At 52.6% G+C, this 14,501-nt stretch overlaps 5 protein-coding genes across 5 annotated transcripts; 3 read left to right on the plus strand and 2 right to left on the minus strand.

The window, feature by feature from the left end:
• Positions 1 to 4,213: 4,213 nt before the first annotated feature.
• Positions 4,214 to 5,048, minus strand: UCRPA7_2998 (putative copi-coated vesicle protein; the record flags this gene model as incomplete). Its single annotated transcript, XM_007915624.1, has 5 exons — positions 4,214 to 4,386; positions 4,452 to 4,535; positions 4,604 to 4,647; positions 4,836 to 4,907; positions 5,029 to 5,048. The coding sequence occupies 5 exons, from the start codon at positions 5,046 to 5,048 to the stop codon at positions 4,214 to 4,216; spliced, it is 393 nt and encodes a 130-aa protein (XP_007913815.1).
• Positions 5,049 to 5,687: 639 nt separating this feature from the next.
• Positions 5,688 to 6,600, plus strand: UCRPA7_2999 (putative bcp1-like protein; the record flags this gene model as incomplete). Its single annotated transcript, XM_007915544.1, has 2 exons — positions 5,688 to 5,780; positions 5,830 to 6,600. 2 exons carry the CDS (start codon positions 5,688 to 5,690, stop codon positions 6,598 to 6,600), a joined length of 864 nt encoding a protein of 287 aa, XP_007913735.1.
• A 49-nt stretch (positions 6,601 to 6,649) lies between these two features.
• On the minus strand, positions 6,650 to 7,507 carry UCRPA7_3000 (putative chorismate mutase protein; the record flags this gene model as incomplete). Its single annotated transcript, XM_007915616.1, has 2 exons — positions 6,650 to 7,379; positions 7,437 to 7,507. 2 exons carry the CDS (start codon positions 7,505 to 7,507, stop codon positions 6,650 to 6,652), a joined length of 801 nt encoding a protein of 266 aa, XP_007913807.1.
• A 539-nt stretch (positions 7,508 to 8,046) lies between these two features.
• On the plus strand, positions 8,047 to 10,229 carry UCRPA7_3001 (putative mitochondrial division protein 1 protein; the record flags this gene model as incomplete). The annotated part of the gene is made up of 5 exons (XM_007915532.1): positions 8,047 to 8,118; positions 8,195 to 8,801; positions 8,861 to 9,759; positions 9,838 to 9,885; positions 9,954 to 10,229. The coding sequence occupies 5 exons, from the start codon at positions 8,047 to 8,049 to the stop codon at positions 10,227 to 10,229; spliced, it is 1,902 nt and encodes a 633-aa protein (XP_007913723.1).
• A 1,184-nt stretch (positions 10,230 to 11,413) lies between these two features.
• On the plus strand, positions 11,414 to 12,887 carry UCRPA7_3002 (putative norsolorinic acid reductase protein; the record flags this gene model as incomplete). Its single annotated transcript, XM_007915627.1, has 7 exons — positions 11,414 to 11,538; positions 11,595 to 11,665; positions 11,726 to 11,774; positions 11,836 to 11,882; positions 11,938 to 12,083; positions 12,134 to 12,802; positions 12,858 to 12,887. 7 exons carry the CDS (start codon positions 11,414 to 11,416, stop codon positions 12,885 to 12,887), a joined length of 1,137 nt encoding a protein of 378 aa, XP_007913818.1.
• Positions 12,888 to 14,501: the final 1,614 nt, after the last annotated feature.

A 14,501-nucleotide genomic window follows, 5' to 3' on the forward strand; every position in this document is an offset into this window, starting at 1 on the left:
GGCCCCACCGATTTGTGAGAAGAAAGAACAGCATCTTCCCCTTGCAAGGAATAGGAAGGAACACAGGAGAGAGAGAAAGAGAGAGATAGCTTAGTTCGGCCCACATCTGATTAGACTGGTCTGGCATCCATCGCTACTGTAGGTAGTCAAAATGTCGTCTTTTTCTTTAGGGTTACCTGAGGAGCTAAGGCTCCTAATAATGCCTAGGCACGAAGAGTGAATAAAGGAGGAACAAGACAGATCTGGCCTGCGCCGGGCTACTGTGGTAGCGGTCAGTAGCGCCGTCAGCGGTCTGGGAATCCTGGCCCATTTGGTGCGGTTTGGTGCCATTTCGTCACTTGCAGCCCGCCCGACGCCTGAATCGTGGTGTCTGGCTGACATTTCCCTCGCTCCTGATTGGCCAGCCGCCTTTTCGACCTCCTGACCCCGGCGTCGGCCAACGTCCGGTACATCGACTGCCACTGCCACTGCCACTGCCATGCCATGCCATGATGGGATGGGATGCTGATCATCTGCTCGGCCACAGAAAGAAAGAAGTGAGATCCCGTCTGTCAGTATCAGCCAAATAGATCTCCAGGCCCCAATTTCCGACAGATACAGTGTCATATTTGCCAGTGTTCCGGGTTCCAGGCCCTCACCGTCGCTGCTGTTGTGCAATTTGTGTCGTCCCTGAAGGTTGGTTGAGAGGTCTGGCCACAAGTACCCGTCCTGCCCTCTAGCACCTAGACAATCTGTACCCCAGAGTCAAGAGTCAGGCACTGCCTTTTTATTGCCTCCTTTCGGACACCAACTCCGTTCCAGAGCAGAAACGTCTAATATCTGGGCTTTGTTCCAACCCTCACCGTGCTCCACCATTCACTGCACATCCGTTGCTTGACGTTGGTGGTATTCTACGTGGGGGCCAAGCGACAATCCAACTTCTCTTCACCTCTGCGCCTCGTCTCACTTCCTTCCCGACCGCCTCTCTGGAATCCTCCTGGTCTGCGTCACCCATCTGGTAGTCGTGTCCGCGCACGTCAACCTGAACCTCACCCGTGGTCGGACGAATTAATTCTAGGCGGCGACTTTGTGCCACCTATTGCGTCCCCACGACCATCCGAACCCCAGATCGTATTTACGTCGTCTCGCTAGCCCGGTAGATTATCGAGATATAAGCCTGCGACGACCTGTATCTGCGGCAAGCTTTCGGTCGGGGCCACCTGACTGTCTCAAAAGTCGTGTTCGTGGTGTGCTTTTGGGTCCGATTTCCCGTCTTCTCACCGCATAGCCCTCGGCTCCGGTCCCATCTGGCGATTCACCCCACCTAACCTTGTAATCAACGAGATCTCGTGATATTGCGCTCCGATCAAGATCGCAATTGTCAGCCATCTCCAGTCTATCAACGGTCCCCCGGGACGAGCGTATTGCCACCGACGACGACCGGGAACGCTGCGCTACTTGAGGAACTTCCGCGGACTCTGCCAAGGACCTCTCTCAACCATCCTCGACGACAAACGATATTGATATCGGTCTGCCCAGTGGCCGGTTACTCCTCAGCACTGAAGATCCGTTCCGACGGCGACGTTGGACCTCGATAGCAACTTTCTGCCAACAGCCTCATGCACGTAAGCTGACAGCTGTTGACCTGCAACCCGCTCAAAGAGCCTTCGTCAACGCCGTGTTGAGATGGCTTTGAGTGACGTGGCCCATCCTGGATTTACGCCACTGAATCGACCAAACTCCGTATCAATGCGGACCGCTCTCCCTTCGCGGCCTATGTCCACCAAGGACGAGGCCAAAGGCGATCAACAACGGAGACAACGGTCTACTCCATCCCACGATGGCTCAGCAAGCCCGTCTCCTCCGCCCTTTAAGCAGGGGACATCTCGTGGACCTCGCTCGAACATACCATCCATCTCACCTCAACCCTTGAGTCCGGCCTCTCTGCCTAGCGAGGCTATCATGCAGGACATTCCCATTGAGTTGCAGGACAATCTTCCCGCGGGCGCTTCAAGCCAAAGCGGACAAATCTGCAGGTAAGTTGCTGATGATTGCAGATGTTGTACTTTGTCTAATATATGATTAGCAACTGTGGAACCACACGGACACCGCTTTGGCGAAGATCCCCCCAAGGCGCGACCATCTGCAATGCTTGCGGCTTGTATCTCAAGGCGAGGAATGCCTCACGGCCAACTAACCTGAAGCGCCCTCCTAATGTGGTCCCAAGCACCTCGAGGCGCACACCCGAAAGGCTCTCGCCGAAGGCTAACTCTGCCCAGCTGCTTCCAAATGCTCCTGGTGCAACCTATGTCGCAGCGGAACACGTCCCAACGGGGACATGCCCCGGCGGAGGCCGTTGCAATGGCACAGGGGGTGCTGAAGGCTGTAGTGGCTGTCCTGCCTACAACAACCGTGTTTCCAAAAGCGCCAGTCTTAACGTAGTACAAAATCAACAGTCTTGTTCACCGGCAGCGAAGAAGGAAAAGGATGTGGATGACGCGCCGACGCCCATCGACATTGGAGCCTTGCAAATCCAAGCGCAGCAGAACACTACGGTCGTCATTGCTTGCCAAAACTGTGGTACTACTATCACTCCGTTATGGCGAAGGGATGAGCAAGGTCACACAATCTGCAATGCATGTGGTAGGTTTGATGCAGAGTGATGATCAAGTGTCCACAAGTCTAACACCTGTCAGGTCTGTACTATAAGCTCCACGGTGTTCATCGACCCGTCACCATGAAAAAGTCAATCATCAAGAGGAGGAAACGAGTAATTCCAGCAGCAGGAGAAGGCATGGAAGGCAGTGTAGCGGGGGAGTCGATGGAGCCGAGCCCTCCTCCGTCGGATCATCCTAGCGAACGAGGCACTGTGAACGCTGATGGATCAGTCAATCTTGGCCTTCGTCGGCATCAGGAGCAGCCACTCACGCTTGTACCGGAGAGCGTACTCCGCCAAAACCGACAGTCTCCGCCTTTGCCTTCTGGAGACTTGACGCAGTATCACTCTTCGCATGGTCATCAGCACAAAGAGCCGCTACCCTCATTGAGCGACGAGAATCGCCTCGCCCCGTTGCAGTCGATCTCTATCCCTACTGAACGTCAGACCTCACTATCACCGGCTTCATTCCTGTCTCCTTCTAGGAAACGATCGTTTTCTGAGGCTGACTATGGAGGAGCGAGCGATCAGGAGAGCAACAAGCGGCTGTCGTCTATCAAGTCTATTCTTAACCCGGCCACTGGCCCTACGAACCCATCTGGGACGGCGACTAATGCAGAGGAGTATCTTGAGCAACAGCGACGTTTGCTTCGCTCCCCCGGCAGCGTGATGGGCTCTGTGCCGAGCCCGGGGTCGTACTCAAACAGCGGGCGCCTGGGAACCCCGAGCCCGCTGCCAAATCCGCAACGCAATGCGCGAGAGACTCCGGATGAGAGCGATGTGTCGAAACTGGAGAGGAGAGCAGCGCTGCAGAGGGAGGCGGAACGGATGAGGGAGATGCTGGCTGCGAAGGAGCGGGAGCTCGCGGAGCTCGGCAATGAATGAAACGGTTTTCTTTTTTCGCACCTCTCTTGTCTCTCTCAGCATGGCGGGGATGTTCTGTTATGACACGGTCCATGTGGAAAAAAGGCGTCGAAATCCTAGGTTTAGGAACGAAATGGAGTATCTCTAGGTTACATGGGATAGAGCCTACTCTAGTTCAGCATCAAAAAGATTGCTTGAGGGCAATCATTCGTTATAAAATATATCCCGCGAGGGCAATACTGAAGTGTCTTGTACTGCAAGGGCAACGGTGCGTGATATCTGAGTTCACAAGGTGAAGTGTTTGCTGCCGCGTTATTATGCCAATGTTACATTCTCCGAGGAGCGACGAATAAGCCTCGCGCCGCCCGTCTAATGGACATGGAAATTATACATGGGAATCAGCCCTTTCTTTCCTGGCCCCCCGGAAACCTGCCACGCCTGTGTATTTCGCACATATACAATGAAACCCAGTACCGCAGATTTCTCCATCTATCTCCGAACAACATTCCTCTCCTCTCCAGCTAAACACCATCTACGCGCTTCACTTCTACTCCATTAAGAGGTAGATTGCACTTCATCAACCACTGATCTCGGCTCAAGGCTTCTCAGGTGAGTGCCACCGTCGTCCAAGGGCAACTACGGAACCGCAAGCAGAACGCTTGCCCTCCTAAGGCGCCCAAGGTTCTCACCAGGACGGTGGGGGGTCTAATAGATTCACACCTGCTCCGCGCCCCAGCCGGCGTCGGCCTCGCGCATGTTGGCGGGAGGCTCGATGGAGGGGATGAACTCGAGGACGACATAGACGACGCCGACCAGGCCGACGATCGAGCCGGCGATGATGCGCAGGACGCCATCGTGGAGGAGGATGGAGCCGACGAAGATGTAGACTGTTGGCCGGGTTGTTAGCAACCGATTCTTACGAGGAAAGAGAACCCTGGGATGGGGCACGTACAGATACCACGGCCGATGAAGGAGAACAGGAAGGAGGCGTAGCGGGAGACCTGAGGGGGGATCTGGAACTCGAGAAGACCAGTGGCTGGCGACGGACGAGAGGTTAGCAAGATGGCGCGCGAAGGATCTGAAGAGCTTGTTGGGTTGACGAACCAAGACCGAAGATAATGACGTAGCAGCCGATGATGATGGGTTGGCTGCACAACGAACGCGTTAGCAATGCATCGCAGTGTGGACAACTACTGAGATGGAAAGAGAAGCCGTCGTCCAGAGACTGCGACCAAAACGATGGGCGAGTCTCTCCAACGGTCGAGAGGCTGGATCTAGCTCAAGCTGGGGCAGGCGTAGAGAAGGCCAATTCAATAGGGGGTCGTCGGAGACGTACAAGCCGATAGGGAAGAATTGAGAGATTCCTCCCAAGACCATAATCACGGCAACCACCAGGTTGACGATCCGGCTGCGAGGTGGCGACACATGTTAGCGAAGCTCAATTGCGGATTGGTGATGTGGCAGGGCAGCTTGGAAGAGCAAGCTTGGTTTCTGGCCAACATCCCGGGAAGACCAGGTCAGCTACTCACAAAGAGTCGGAGAAATCCATCTTGATGGTGTGCGAGGTGCTGGAGAAGCTGAAAAGAGTTGCGAGATTGTCTCCGGGGAGATTGGCAGATGGTGGCTTCTTATTAAGGTTGATTGCGTGGATGCTCTAGGCAGAGAGATTCGGTGAGGTTTGATGAATTGGTGGTGGTTGCGATTTACGTGGTCGCAGCTTTAGGTAAGGCAAGCAAGGTAAGGTTAGGTCGTTTACCTGGGTAGTTTGCGAAACTTTTGCGCTGAGGTGGTGCTGACGACTGACGCAGTGCTGAAGCTCCGACAGACCACCCTGACGGTGTCTCCTCCTGCCCTGGAACACCCCAGGAGCAGCTTGGCGTCTCGTTGACCCAGCCACAGCCACACCTGGCCCGGGTACCCGTTTGCAGGCAAACCAGCCTTGGATCAGTCCGACCGATAAGCCTGCTCACCGCTTCTTATCAAGCCCGATCAGGCTTGGTGAGGGGCAGAAATTTTAGAATGCGGGCAGCAAAGCTGCACAGGTTGCAAGACACTTAGAAGCACTTATACTTATACTCCCCAATAATTCAACTTATCTCGGATCATCCTACGCGTTTCAAGACACACGACAGGGCCTTTTGTCTTATTGACAAGTCTCAAATATTGCCTCACAAGGCCCAACTTCGCAATGGCCAAGAAACGAGCAAGAGAGGCCGATGGCCAGTCTGCGCCTCAGGACGCCTCAGTTGACAAAATGGACGAGGATAGTTCTGACGACGATGTGAGTTCACGATGCGGCGAACTGCATTCTTCTTACTGACAGCAACAAGGACTTTGATGTTGTCAACGTGGAGTTTGAGTGGTTCAATTTCGACCCCGAAATTGATTTTCACGGTATCAAGACTCTCTTGAGGCAGCTCTTCGATGTCGATGCCCCGCTATTCGATGTATCAGGCCTGGCCGACCTGATCCTCGAGCAACACACCATTGGCTCTACCGTCAAGGTCGACGGGAAGGGAAATGATGCATACGCCTTCCTGACCTGCTTAAACCTCTTCGAGCATCGGGAAAAGGAGCCTGTCGCACATCTCATTCAGTACCTCTCAGAGAAGGCAAAAACGACAAACTCCCTGTCAGTGATTCCTGAGCTGTTGGCTTCCGGAAAGCATGTCGGCCTCATTCTAGCTGAACGTCTGATCAACATGCCTCCTGAGATCTCGCCACCGATGTACTCAATGCTCATTGACGAGATAGAGGCTGCGGTAGAGGATAAGGAGCCCTACGAATTCTCACATTACCTCATTCTCTCAAAAACATACAACGAAGTTCAGTCAAACCTCGACGTCGAGGAGAGGAAGCGAAAGAAGGCCAAGGATGAAGCACCTCTTTTCTATTTCCATCCTGAGGATGAGGTACTCCAAAAGCACGCTACTGCCTCGGGGAGCTTCCCCTTCACTAAGGATGACGAGTCGATAGCGGACAGCAAGAGGGCTTTCCAGGAGATGGGGGTCAAGTCACAGGGATCCATGATATTGATTGAGGCAGGCAAGTTTGAGGGCGCTGTGAAGGCCATTACAGATTATCTAAGTCCACCGTCTTGAGATGGTACTCGAGCACCTTTTGATATACCCTCAAGAACTCATGATAGCTCTAATTGTCAGCCTCGAGTCTTTGCATCAGGTACTCCACCTCAACATCTTTAGTTAGAGGAATGACGAAGTTTTCGTACATAGACACAACCGCATCCACGTTAATTTTGCTTTGGTCTCCTGAATCCACACCGGCAGAGGGATCCGTTCCGTATGTTTGTGCCTTGAGCTTCAATCGCTCCAGTACCTTCTTCTCAACTGCCTTGTTCACGATCGCCTCTCCAATAGCTTCGCGGTCCTCCGCTTTGATGAGCCGTGTGTAGAGCTCCGGATCAGACTGGAATTTTGACTCCGCCACGAACTTTCCGAAGTGAATCCTCCTTGACAGAGCCTGCAAACATGCTATGTCGCAGGTCGCAGCTGAGCCGTAGTTCTCCTGTGAGACACCGCGATCTTCACGGCCAAAGGTCGGGCAGACTGCGGGCAGGAACTGCTCGATGTAGAACTTCTTGATTTTGTCGTTTACATTGACATCGTTCTTGTGTAGGATCTTTGGGTAAGCCAAAGGCTGTAGGATTGATTTGTTGAGAGAGTCTGGGAAGAAGGGGTATTCATCTGGAGACTCGAAGCGCCGGATGAGAGATTGTAGCTTCTCTTGTTCCTGCAGATACCAGTCCATCAAGCTTAGATCGCTATTCGGAATGGGCACTGCGCCGGGGATGTAAATGTTATGGTTCAGAGGGAACTGGACCCGTTCTATCAGATGAAACGTGATAGTGTCCTCCAACCGGCTGTGTCTGTGTCAGCTCGCAGTTCTGTCGTGCACATCATCCCCTATGCAGACTCACATCAATTGGAAGCGGATGCGCGAAAGGTCAAGCGCCTTGGAGGGGTCGGACAAGTCAATTACAGAATCCATCTCGGCGTCAATTGAGCGATTTGCGGCTGAAACTTCCGATACAAGATCTTTCAGAAGGGGCATTACCACTGAGGCTTCTTGCACCTCAGATTTCGTGAGAAAGAGGATTCGTTGGGCGGGGGGAGGTCAGAAATTCGGGCATTCGCTGCGCCGCCGACTTTCGCATCGGAGGGCAATTGGAGTCGGGACTCGGGCGAGGCTAGTCAACGGCCCAGGAGGGACAAGCTCTGACGTACTGTGCCTGGCAACCTTTCCCAGGTGAAGCTGGAGCTCAAAGTTGTGTCCAATAGAGGAAGCTCGGTTATGCTCTACCCCTGCTGTGCCATTGGATCCCCTGTAGCCTTGCACTGGGTCGCGTGGCTTGTGCTCTATTTGCCGCCACATCTATTCTTGCCATCCCCGTAACTTAGCCCGCAACGAAACAAGAACCAAGCTTCCAAGACAGTACTGGCACGAGCTGAAGTATCGTCCACAACAGCCCTTTCTTCTATCTGAACGGGCCTGCGAGAAAGCACCCAGGGCCATATGCGACTCTGCTCATGGCCAGCTCAGACGATCACAATGCCTTCCATGATGACCTCGGGCCAGATGACGACTCGTCGCTCATCTCGGTATGCCCTCTTCGCCCGTCGGGACCGTCGTCGCCGACGTGTTTTCTAGTTCCTCTAAGCTAACACTCTCTTCAAGACCCGAGGGCTCGAGGCGTTCGGCCGGAAAGTCACCACGACTGCAAGCCATCTGATGGGCCCGCTCGGCGACCATTCCTCTCACGGAGGCCACTATCAAAATGCCATGACCGAGGTACACAAGCAACTGCGAAAGCCGGGGATACAACGTAGCATGTTTTCCGTGGCGCGTACGACGCCCACCGATCTTGTGCGGTCGAAGCTGTCCACAAGCGAGATTCAGCATCGTGCCCTCTCTTACCTTCCCGACGAGATGCTCCAGAACATCCCCGAGGATGACAACTCATATTCACTGTTCCAAGGCTTCCAGGCATCATTTCCTGACATGACAGAGGAGGGAAGGAAACACAGGAGACGAGTCTCGAGGGGGCGCAAAATGCTGGAGGACACCCATGTGATGCCGGAAAGCCCGCATGCAGTGCAGAAACTAAGGAAGGAAAAGTCCTCCATGATGCACGAGTTTGAGATGCTGGGGATACGCAAGAATATGGCCAGCAGCGAAATCCGTGAAATTGACATCAAAATCGCCAACTTGGCGGGCATGCGAAAAATCATTCTGGAGCGACTAGCGGGACTCGAGCAAGAGGAGGCATTATTGGAGCATGACAGTGAGCATCCCAATGGACCGCCGATGTACACCTTTGTGATTCTACTGACACACTGCTAGTAATGGATGTCGAGGGAAGATTAGAAGAAGCTCAAGAGTTAGTGGCTGAAGCAGAGTCGATAGCCGCTCACACCCCAACGAAGACCGATGAGGATGCCGATTTGGTGCATGACGATGAAGCAGGCTTCATGTCTCAGTCTATTTACGAAAAACTCCCCTCAGCTTCGAGTACACCATCACGGACTAAGAAGCCTAGGACCATCCGGCGCAAGTCGATGCCAATTCTACACGAGCACTTTGACCCTGGCACCATGATCAGGGAGATTCGGGCGCATCCGGACTCCATTCTTGCATTGGACTTTGATGTGCCGTTCGGGTCGATGGTAACTTCAGCAATGGATGACTCTGTCCGGGTATGGGATCTCAATGCAGGACGCTGTATAGGTGTACTTGAGGGGCACACTGCCTCAGTTCGCACCTTGCAGGTCGAAGACAACATTCTAGCAACAGGATCGGTCGACGCTACTATTCGTCTATGGGACTTAAGTAAGGCTCGCTACGACCCTCATGGCAGCCACTTTGGAAAAGACGATGAGGATGACGACATTGCTTTTGAGAATCCAGACGACGAACCAGTTGATCCTCCAGAGGGCACTATGGACGACACACCTCTTTTCGTGCTACAAGCCCACGTTGACGAGATTACTGCGCTACATTTCAGAGGCGACACTTTGGTATCGGGCTCAGCAGACAAGACTATTCGCCAATGGGATTTAGAAAAGGGGCGTTGCGTTCAGACGCTTGACGTGATGTGGGCAGCGGCGCAGGCATCAGCCAGTTTAGGATCAGGAGATGGCGGATGGAGGCAAACAAGCCGAGCTCCTACGCAAACCGCCGATTTTGTTGGAGCGCTACAGGTATTTGATGCTGCTCTGGCGTGTGGTACGGCAGATGGCATGGTCAGACTTTGGGATCTTCGAAGTGGACAGGTTCACCGGAGCCTTGTAGGACATACCGGTCCTGTGACGTGTCTACAGTTTGACGATGTGCATCTGGTTACGGGCAGTTTGGATAGAAGCATTCGGGTAAGGCATAACCGTTCCACCCGAACCCTTCCTCAACCGGAGAAAATATGCTAACGCCGGCCCCTTAGATATGGGATCTCCGCACGGGATCAATATTCGATGCCTATGCGTATGACAATCCGATTACAAGCATGATGTTTGACAATCGCCGGATTGTCTCCGCAGCAGGGGAGGACGTTGTCAAGGTATACGACAAGCTTGAAGCACGACAGTGGGATTGCGGCGCGGGCATAGAAGCCGCGGAGGAGGGTAGAGCACCAGCCATTGTAGAACATGTACGGATAAAAGACGGGTACATGACCGAGGGTCGCCGTGATGGCATCGTCGGCGTATGGACCTGTTAGAGTGTACCTTATAGCATAACATATGTATCAATCACATACAACAGACAAGGCTGTAGTAGATGGAACCGAGACGGGGTCCTGCTTCATTGAATACGTCCCGGCGGTCTTTGTAGTCGGGCCTACATGGCTGGAAGACGCCAGCAAGCTCTCGGAGACTTGTGGCAGGATTATCTGGAAGGGCTCGCCAGGTCGGGGCTGCGGGCCAAATAAGATCGGGGAGGAGGATCATTTAACGTCCCGAGCTACTACACTGTGGGAGACCCGGCAATCCTCGCGGATCCACTTATTATGCAACTGGCTTATGCCCTCGACCTATGGGGCTGGGAGCCTTGGAGGTATCTCTTTACTGGAGATACGTCAACCCTTTGGTTTCCAGCTGTTCACCAGTTCCGTGTCCCGCCATCGAGGACAGATGGGAAGGGGCACTGACCAGGCGGGAAGGAGTTTGACGGGGATTAGCTTAAGTGCGGCCGTGGACCCGCCTTGGACCAGTGGATCACGCTCCTGCATATCTGCGCGAATGGCTTCACCATGCGGCAAATCGAAGCTAGCTAGCGGCTTGGGGGAGCTTTACTCCGATATTTGTCGGCTTTAGTCGAAAGGGTAGCCAGGGGAATTGACGCAGGTGGCATGTTCAATGGTCAGTGGGCAGCTCTGAAGCTTGCCTCGTGTGGGGTAGATACCTACCTATCCGGGTGGCTCTACCTAGCTAGCTACCTTCTGGAATCATGAAATCATAGGAGTGCCGATGATGAAGCACCCTCAGCAGTGGGACATCTGGTTGTCCTGTACCTAAGGTGTAGGTAAGGACCGAGACCGAGCTACTCCATGCTTGTTCCCCGCCAAGGCATGAGCTGTACCGAATAGCTCAAGTGTGGTGTAGGGGTACCATCTTCCGGGAAAGAGCCACACATTAATAATAATAGACGACGTACCTCCCAAGTCTTGTCTCAAGTCATGCCTACCTTCTTCACTCTCAAGGCACTGGATCTGCGGAAAGTATAAAGATACGAGTCCGCCGCATCGCAAGTGGCTGCTACCCGACTCCCTTCAGTCTCAACTTCCAGACCACAACAATCACCCTCCCTATCTTGCCGTCTAACTTCTCACCATATCGATTATATTATTCACCATCCAACAGTGCCGCACGTATAGACGACACCGACCGGAAAATACTATTCAACATGTCTGCCCTACCCATGGCACCTCCCCCCAAGAGCCCTCTGGGCCGTTATCGACTCTTGTCGCCAACGGCTTCGGTGAGGGTCTCTCCTCTGTGCCTCGGTGCCATGAATTTCGGAAACGCATGGTAGGCATCTCATACCCCCCTAATAAATACCGCCCGTTGACTCAGTTATTTCGCAGGAAGCAGTACATGGGTGCTTGTGATCAAAAGACTACTGAGAGCATTTTGGACTTTTTCTATGACCAAGGCGGTATGTGCCCCTTCACAAAGGGTATGCTGGCTTAACAAAAGACTGAACCTAAGTTGTTAGGAAATTTCATTGACACCGCCAACAATTACCAATTTGAGGAGTCCGAGACGTGAGTTGAACACTTGATATCGTTCACCCGTTTTATCGTACTATTGTTGACAACTTCGTAGCTGGATCGGCGAGTGGATGAAGAAGCGCGGCAACAGAGATGAAATAGGTCAGTGGTCAGAGGTCCTCGCATCAGAACAATAACCGTGTCTAATGCTGCACAGTCCTCGCTACGAAATACACGACGAATTTCCGCTCCGGCAAGGGTGACAAGCAGATCATGGCGAACTTCACGGGGAATGGCAGCAAGAGTCTTCACACTTCAGTCAATGCCAGTCTCAAGAAACTGCAGACCGATTACATTGACCTTGTATGTTGCATGAGACGTCGGTACCGTGTCTATTTCTAACAGTTGTATAGCTCTATGTTCACTGGTGGGACTTCTCTGTCTCCATCCCGGAGTTGATGCAGTCCTTGAATCATCTGGTCGAATCCGGCAAGGTACTCTACCTAGGTATCAGCGACAGCCCTGCCTGGGTCGTGAGCAAGGCGAATCAGTATGCCAGAGATCATGGCCTCCGCCAATTCTGCGTCTACCAGGGTCAGTGGTCTGCAGCACTTCGAGACTTCGAGCGTGAGATCATTCCCATGGTCAGGGACGAAGGCATGGCTCTTGCTCCGTGGGGTTCACTTGGTGGTGGTAACTTCAAGACCGAGGAGCAGCGAAAGGCGCAGGAAGGCCGTGCAGTCCAGCCCAACGAGAAGCAAGTGAAGACCAGTCTGGCCCTTGAGAGTGTTGCCAAGAGAAAGAACACCATCATCACCAGCGTTGCCCTGGCTTATGTCATGCACAAGGCTCCTTACGTCTTCCCCATCATCGGTGGCCGGACTACAGATCACTTGAAGGGGAACATCGAGGCCTTGACTCTGGAACTGACTAAGGAAGATATCGACGAGATCGAGAGCGCCGTTCCCTTTGACATTGGGTTTCCCAACACGTTCTTCTACCGAGGAGAGAAACCAGACCACTACCAGCAGGTGTGGCTACTTGGCATGGGTGGAACCTTTGACTATGTTCCAGGTGACAAGGTAAGATGAATAATGATAAGAGGTCTCGGGAAACACAATGCTAATATGCCCACAGCCTATTGCACCCCACCAGAGCGGAAAATAGGTAGTCTCCTTTCAGGGTAAATGGGGCTGGAGATGGGCAAATGTCCTGAATCGGGGCAGTTTCCGTCGTGTGCACTAGTGATAAGTTGCTAGATAGGAATCAATTAGCTCGGTCTTCAAAGTGACAACCATAACAAATTTGCTTGAGAAGAATAAAACTGTCGACTTACACCGTTTTTTGTGTTCACGTAAGGTTTAACTGTTTGAGGTTACATGCAGCTTACACGGCAGATCAACCCGAAGGATTGGCACGTCAGCACTTTATTCTTGCGTGTGGATCGTACCCACCACCTACCTGTCTGTGTAAGCTGCATCGGTAGATTGCACCCACTTCAACGACGCATGTTAATTATTATCGTAGCAATAGAAATCGGTGTGAGAAATTAGGACCCTCGAATGAAAATAGATTAGCGTCTAGAGACAAGTGATGTAGAAACACTAGCTTGATAGTTGCTCAAGTTGAAATACCCTTATACAATGTTAACAGGCCGCAGCGCTTGTCTCTTCATCTAACTGCAAGCAAAAATACACGACTTGCGACCTAGACATAATATACTGCCTGATGAAGAGTAGCTTGGTAGCTCAAATTAGAGTGAATGACAAGTCGTAAACGCATCTCTCTGACATATCAAGCTTGGAAATCGCCAAACTGTATGCGACGAATGACAACAGGAATGAATCAATTGACGAAACGTACCTCCTCAGCCGAGTACCTACCGTAGGTGATATCTAGGTAGGTTCAAGACCTGGGCAAGTTCGGGTGTCATATGTAGCAGTAGTTCTTGGGGGTTAGCATGGCCCTGCCCTGCTCTTTCCCTTGAGACGACTTGCAAGAACACGGGAAGGAAGGAGCAGTGCAGCGCCGTTTCACTTTCGTGCTGCACACGTTCTGACCTTTTCTCCTGTGCATGTGCGTAATGACTTTGACTGCAATCAGTTCTTTTCAGCAAGATCAGTGTGCATTGCCGCAGGTGAAGTGTCCTAAGTCTTCCCAAATTGGACCTCTCACCTTGTCGAATCTGAAGGTCCCCAATGTCCTAATCATTCGCCATGCCACCCGTCGACGCTCCGCCTCAGGATATTACACAGACCGGGTCTGAAGCATACCAAACTCCCCTACGAACATACTCTCGTCGACGCGGCCAACTCGTCAAGCCCCTATCTTCTCAAAGGGTCACAGACAAGCGTGTTTTCAGACGTATCAAATCATTCCATGATGTAGCAGACGTGCGTGATGAAGCAGCACTTCCGAGGCCAGCAACAGTGAGCCCTCAGCGCACAAAATCTTGGATGGTCTTGGTTCAGTCTGGCAGACGAGATAGTGATCCCGAATGTGAGAAGGAGCTAACTCTACCTTCCCCGTCTTTGCCAAACAACCAAGGAGAAACTCCTGCAGACGAAGAAGATAATGTGGCTGCTGCTTCTCAACAGTGCGAGAGCACGTCCACAGACGAGGATGGTGAGTGGTCACTTAATGAGACAATATACCATGCTGACGGATTTCAAGAGGCATCCGACGACTTCTCAGATACCGAAGGAGATCTGACAGCACTTCTTGACTCTGCAACACGATACCGCCAACTCAACACACCAACCTCCGCACGCGCAAGGGGTA

Source organism: Phaeoacremonium minimum (assembly GCF_000392275.1).
Source record: "Phaeoacremonium minimum UCRPA7 unplaced genomic scaffold PA7_03_scaffold_222, whole genome shotgun sequence".
NCBI lineage: Eukaryota > Fungi > Ascomycota > Sordariomycetes > Togniniales > Togniniaceae > Phaeoacremonium > Phaeoacremonium minimum.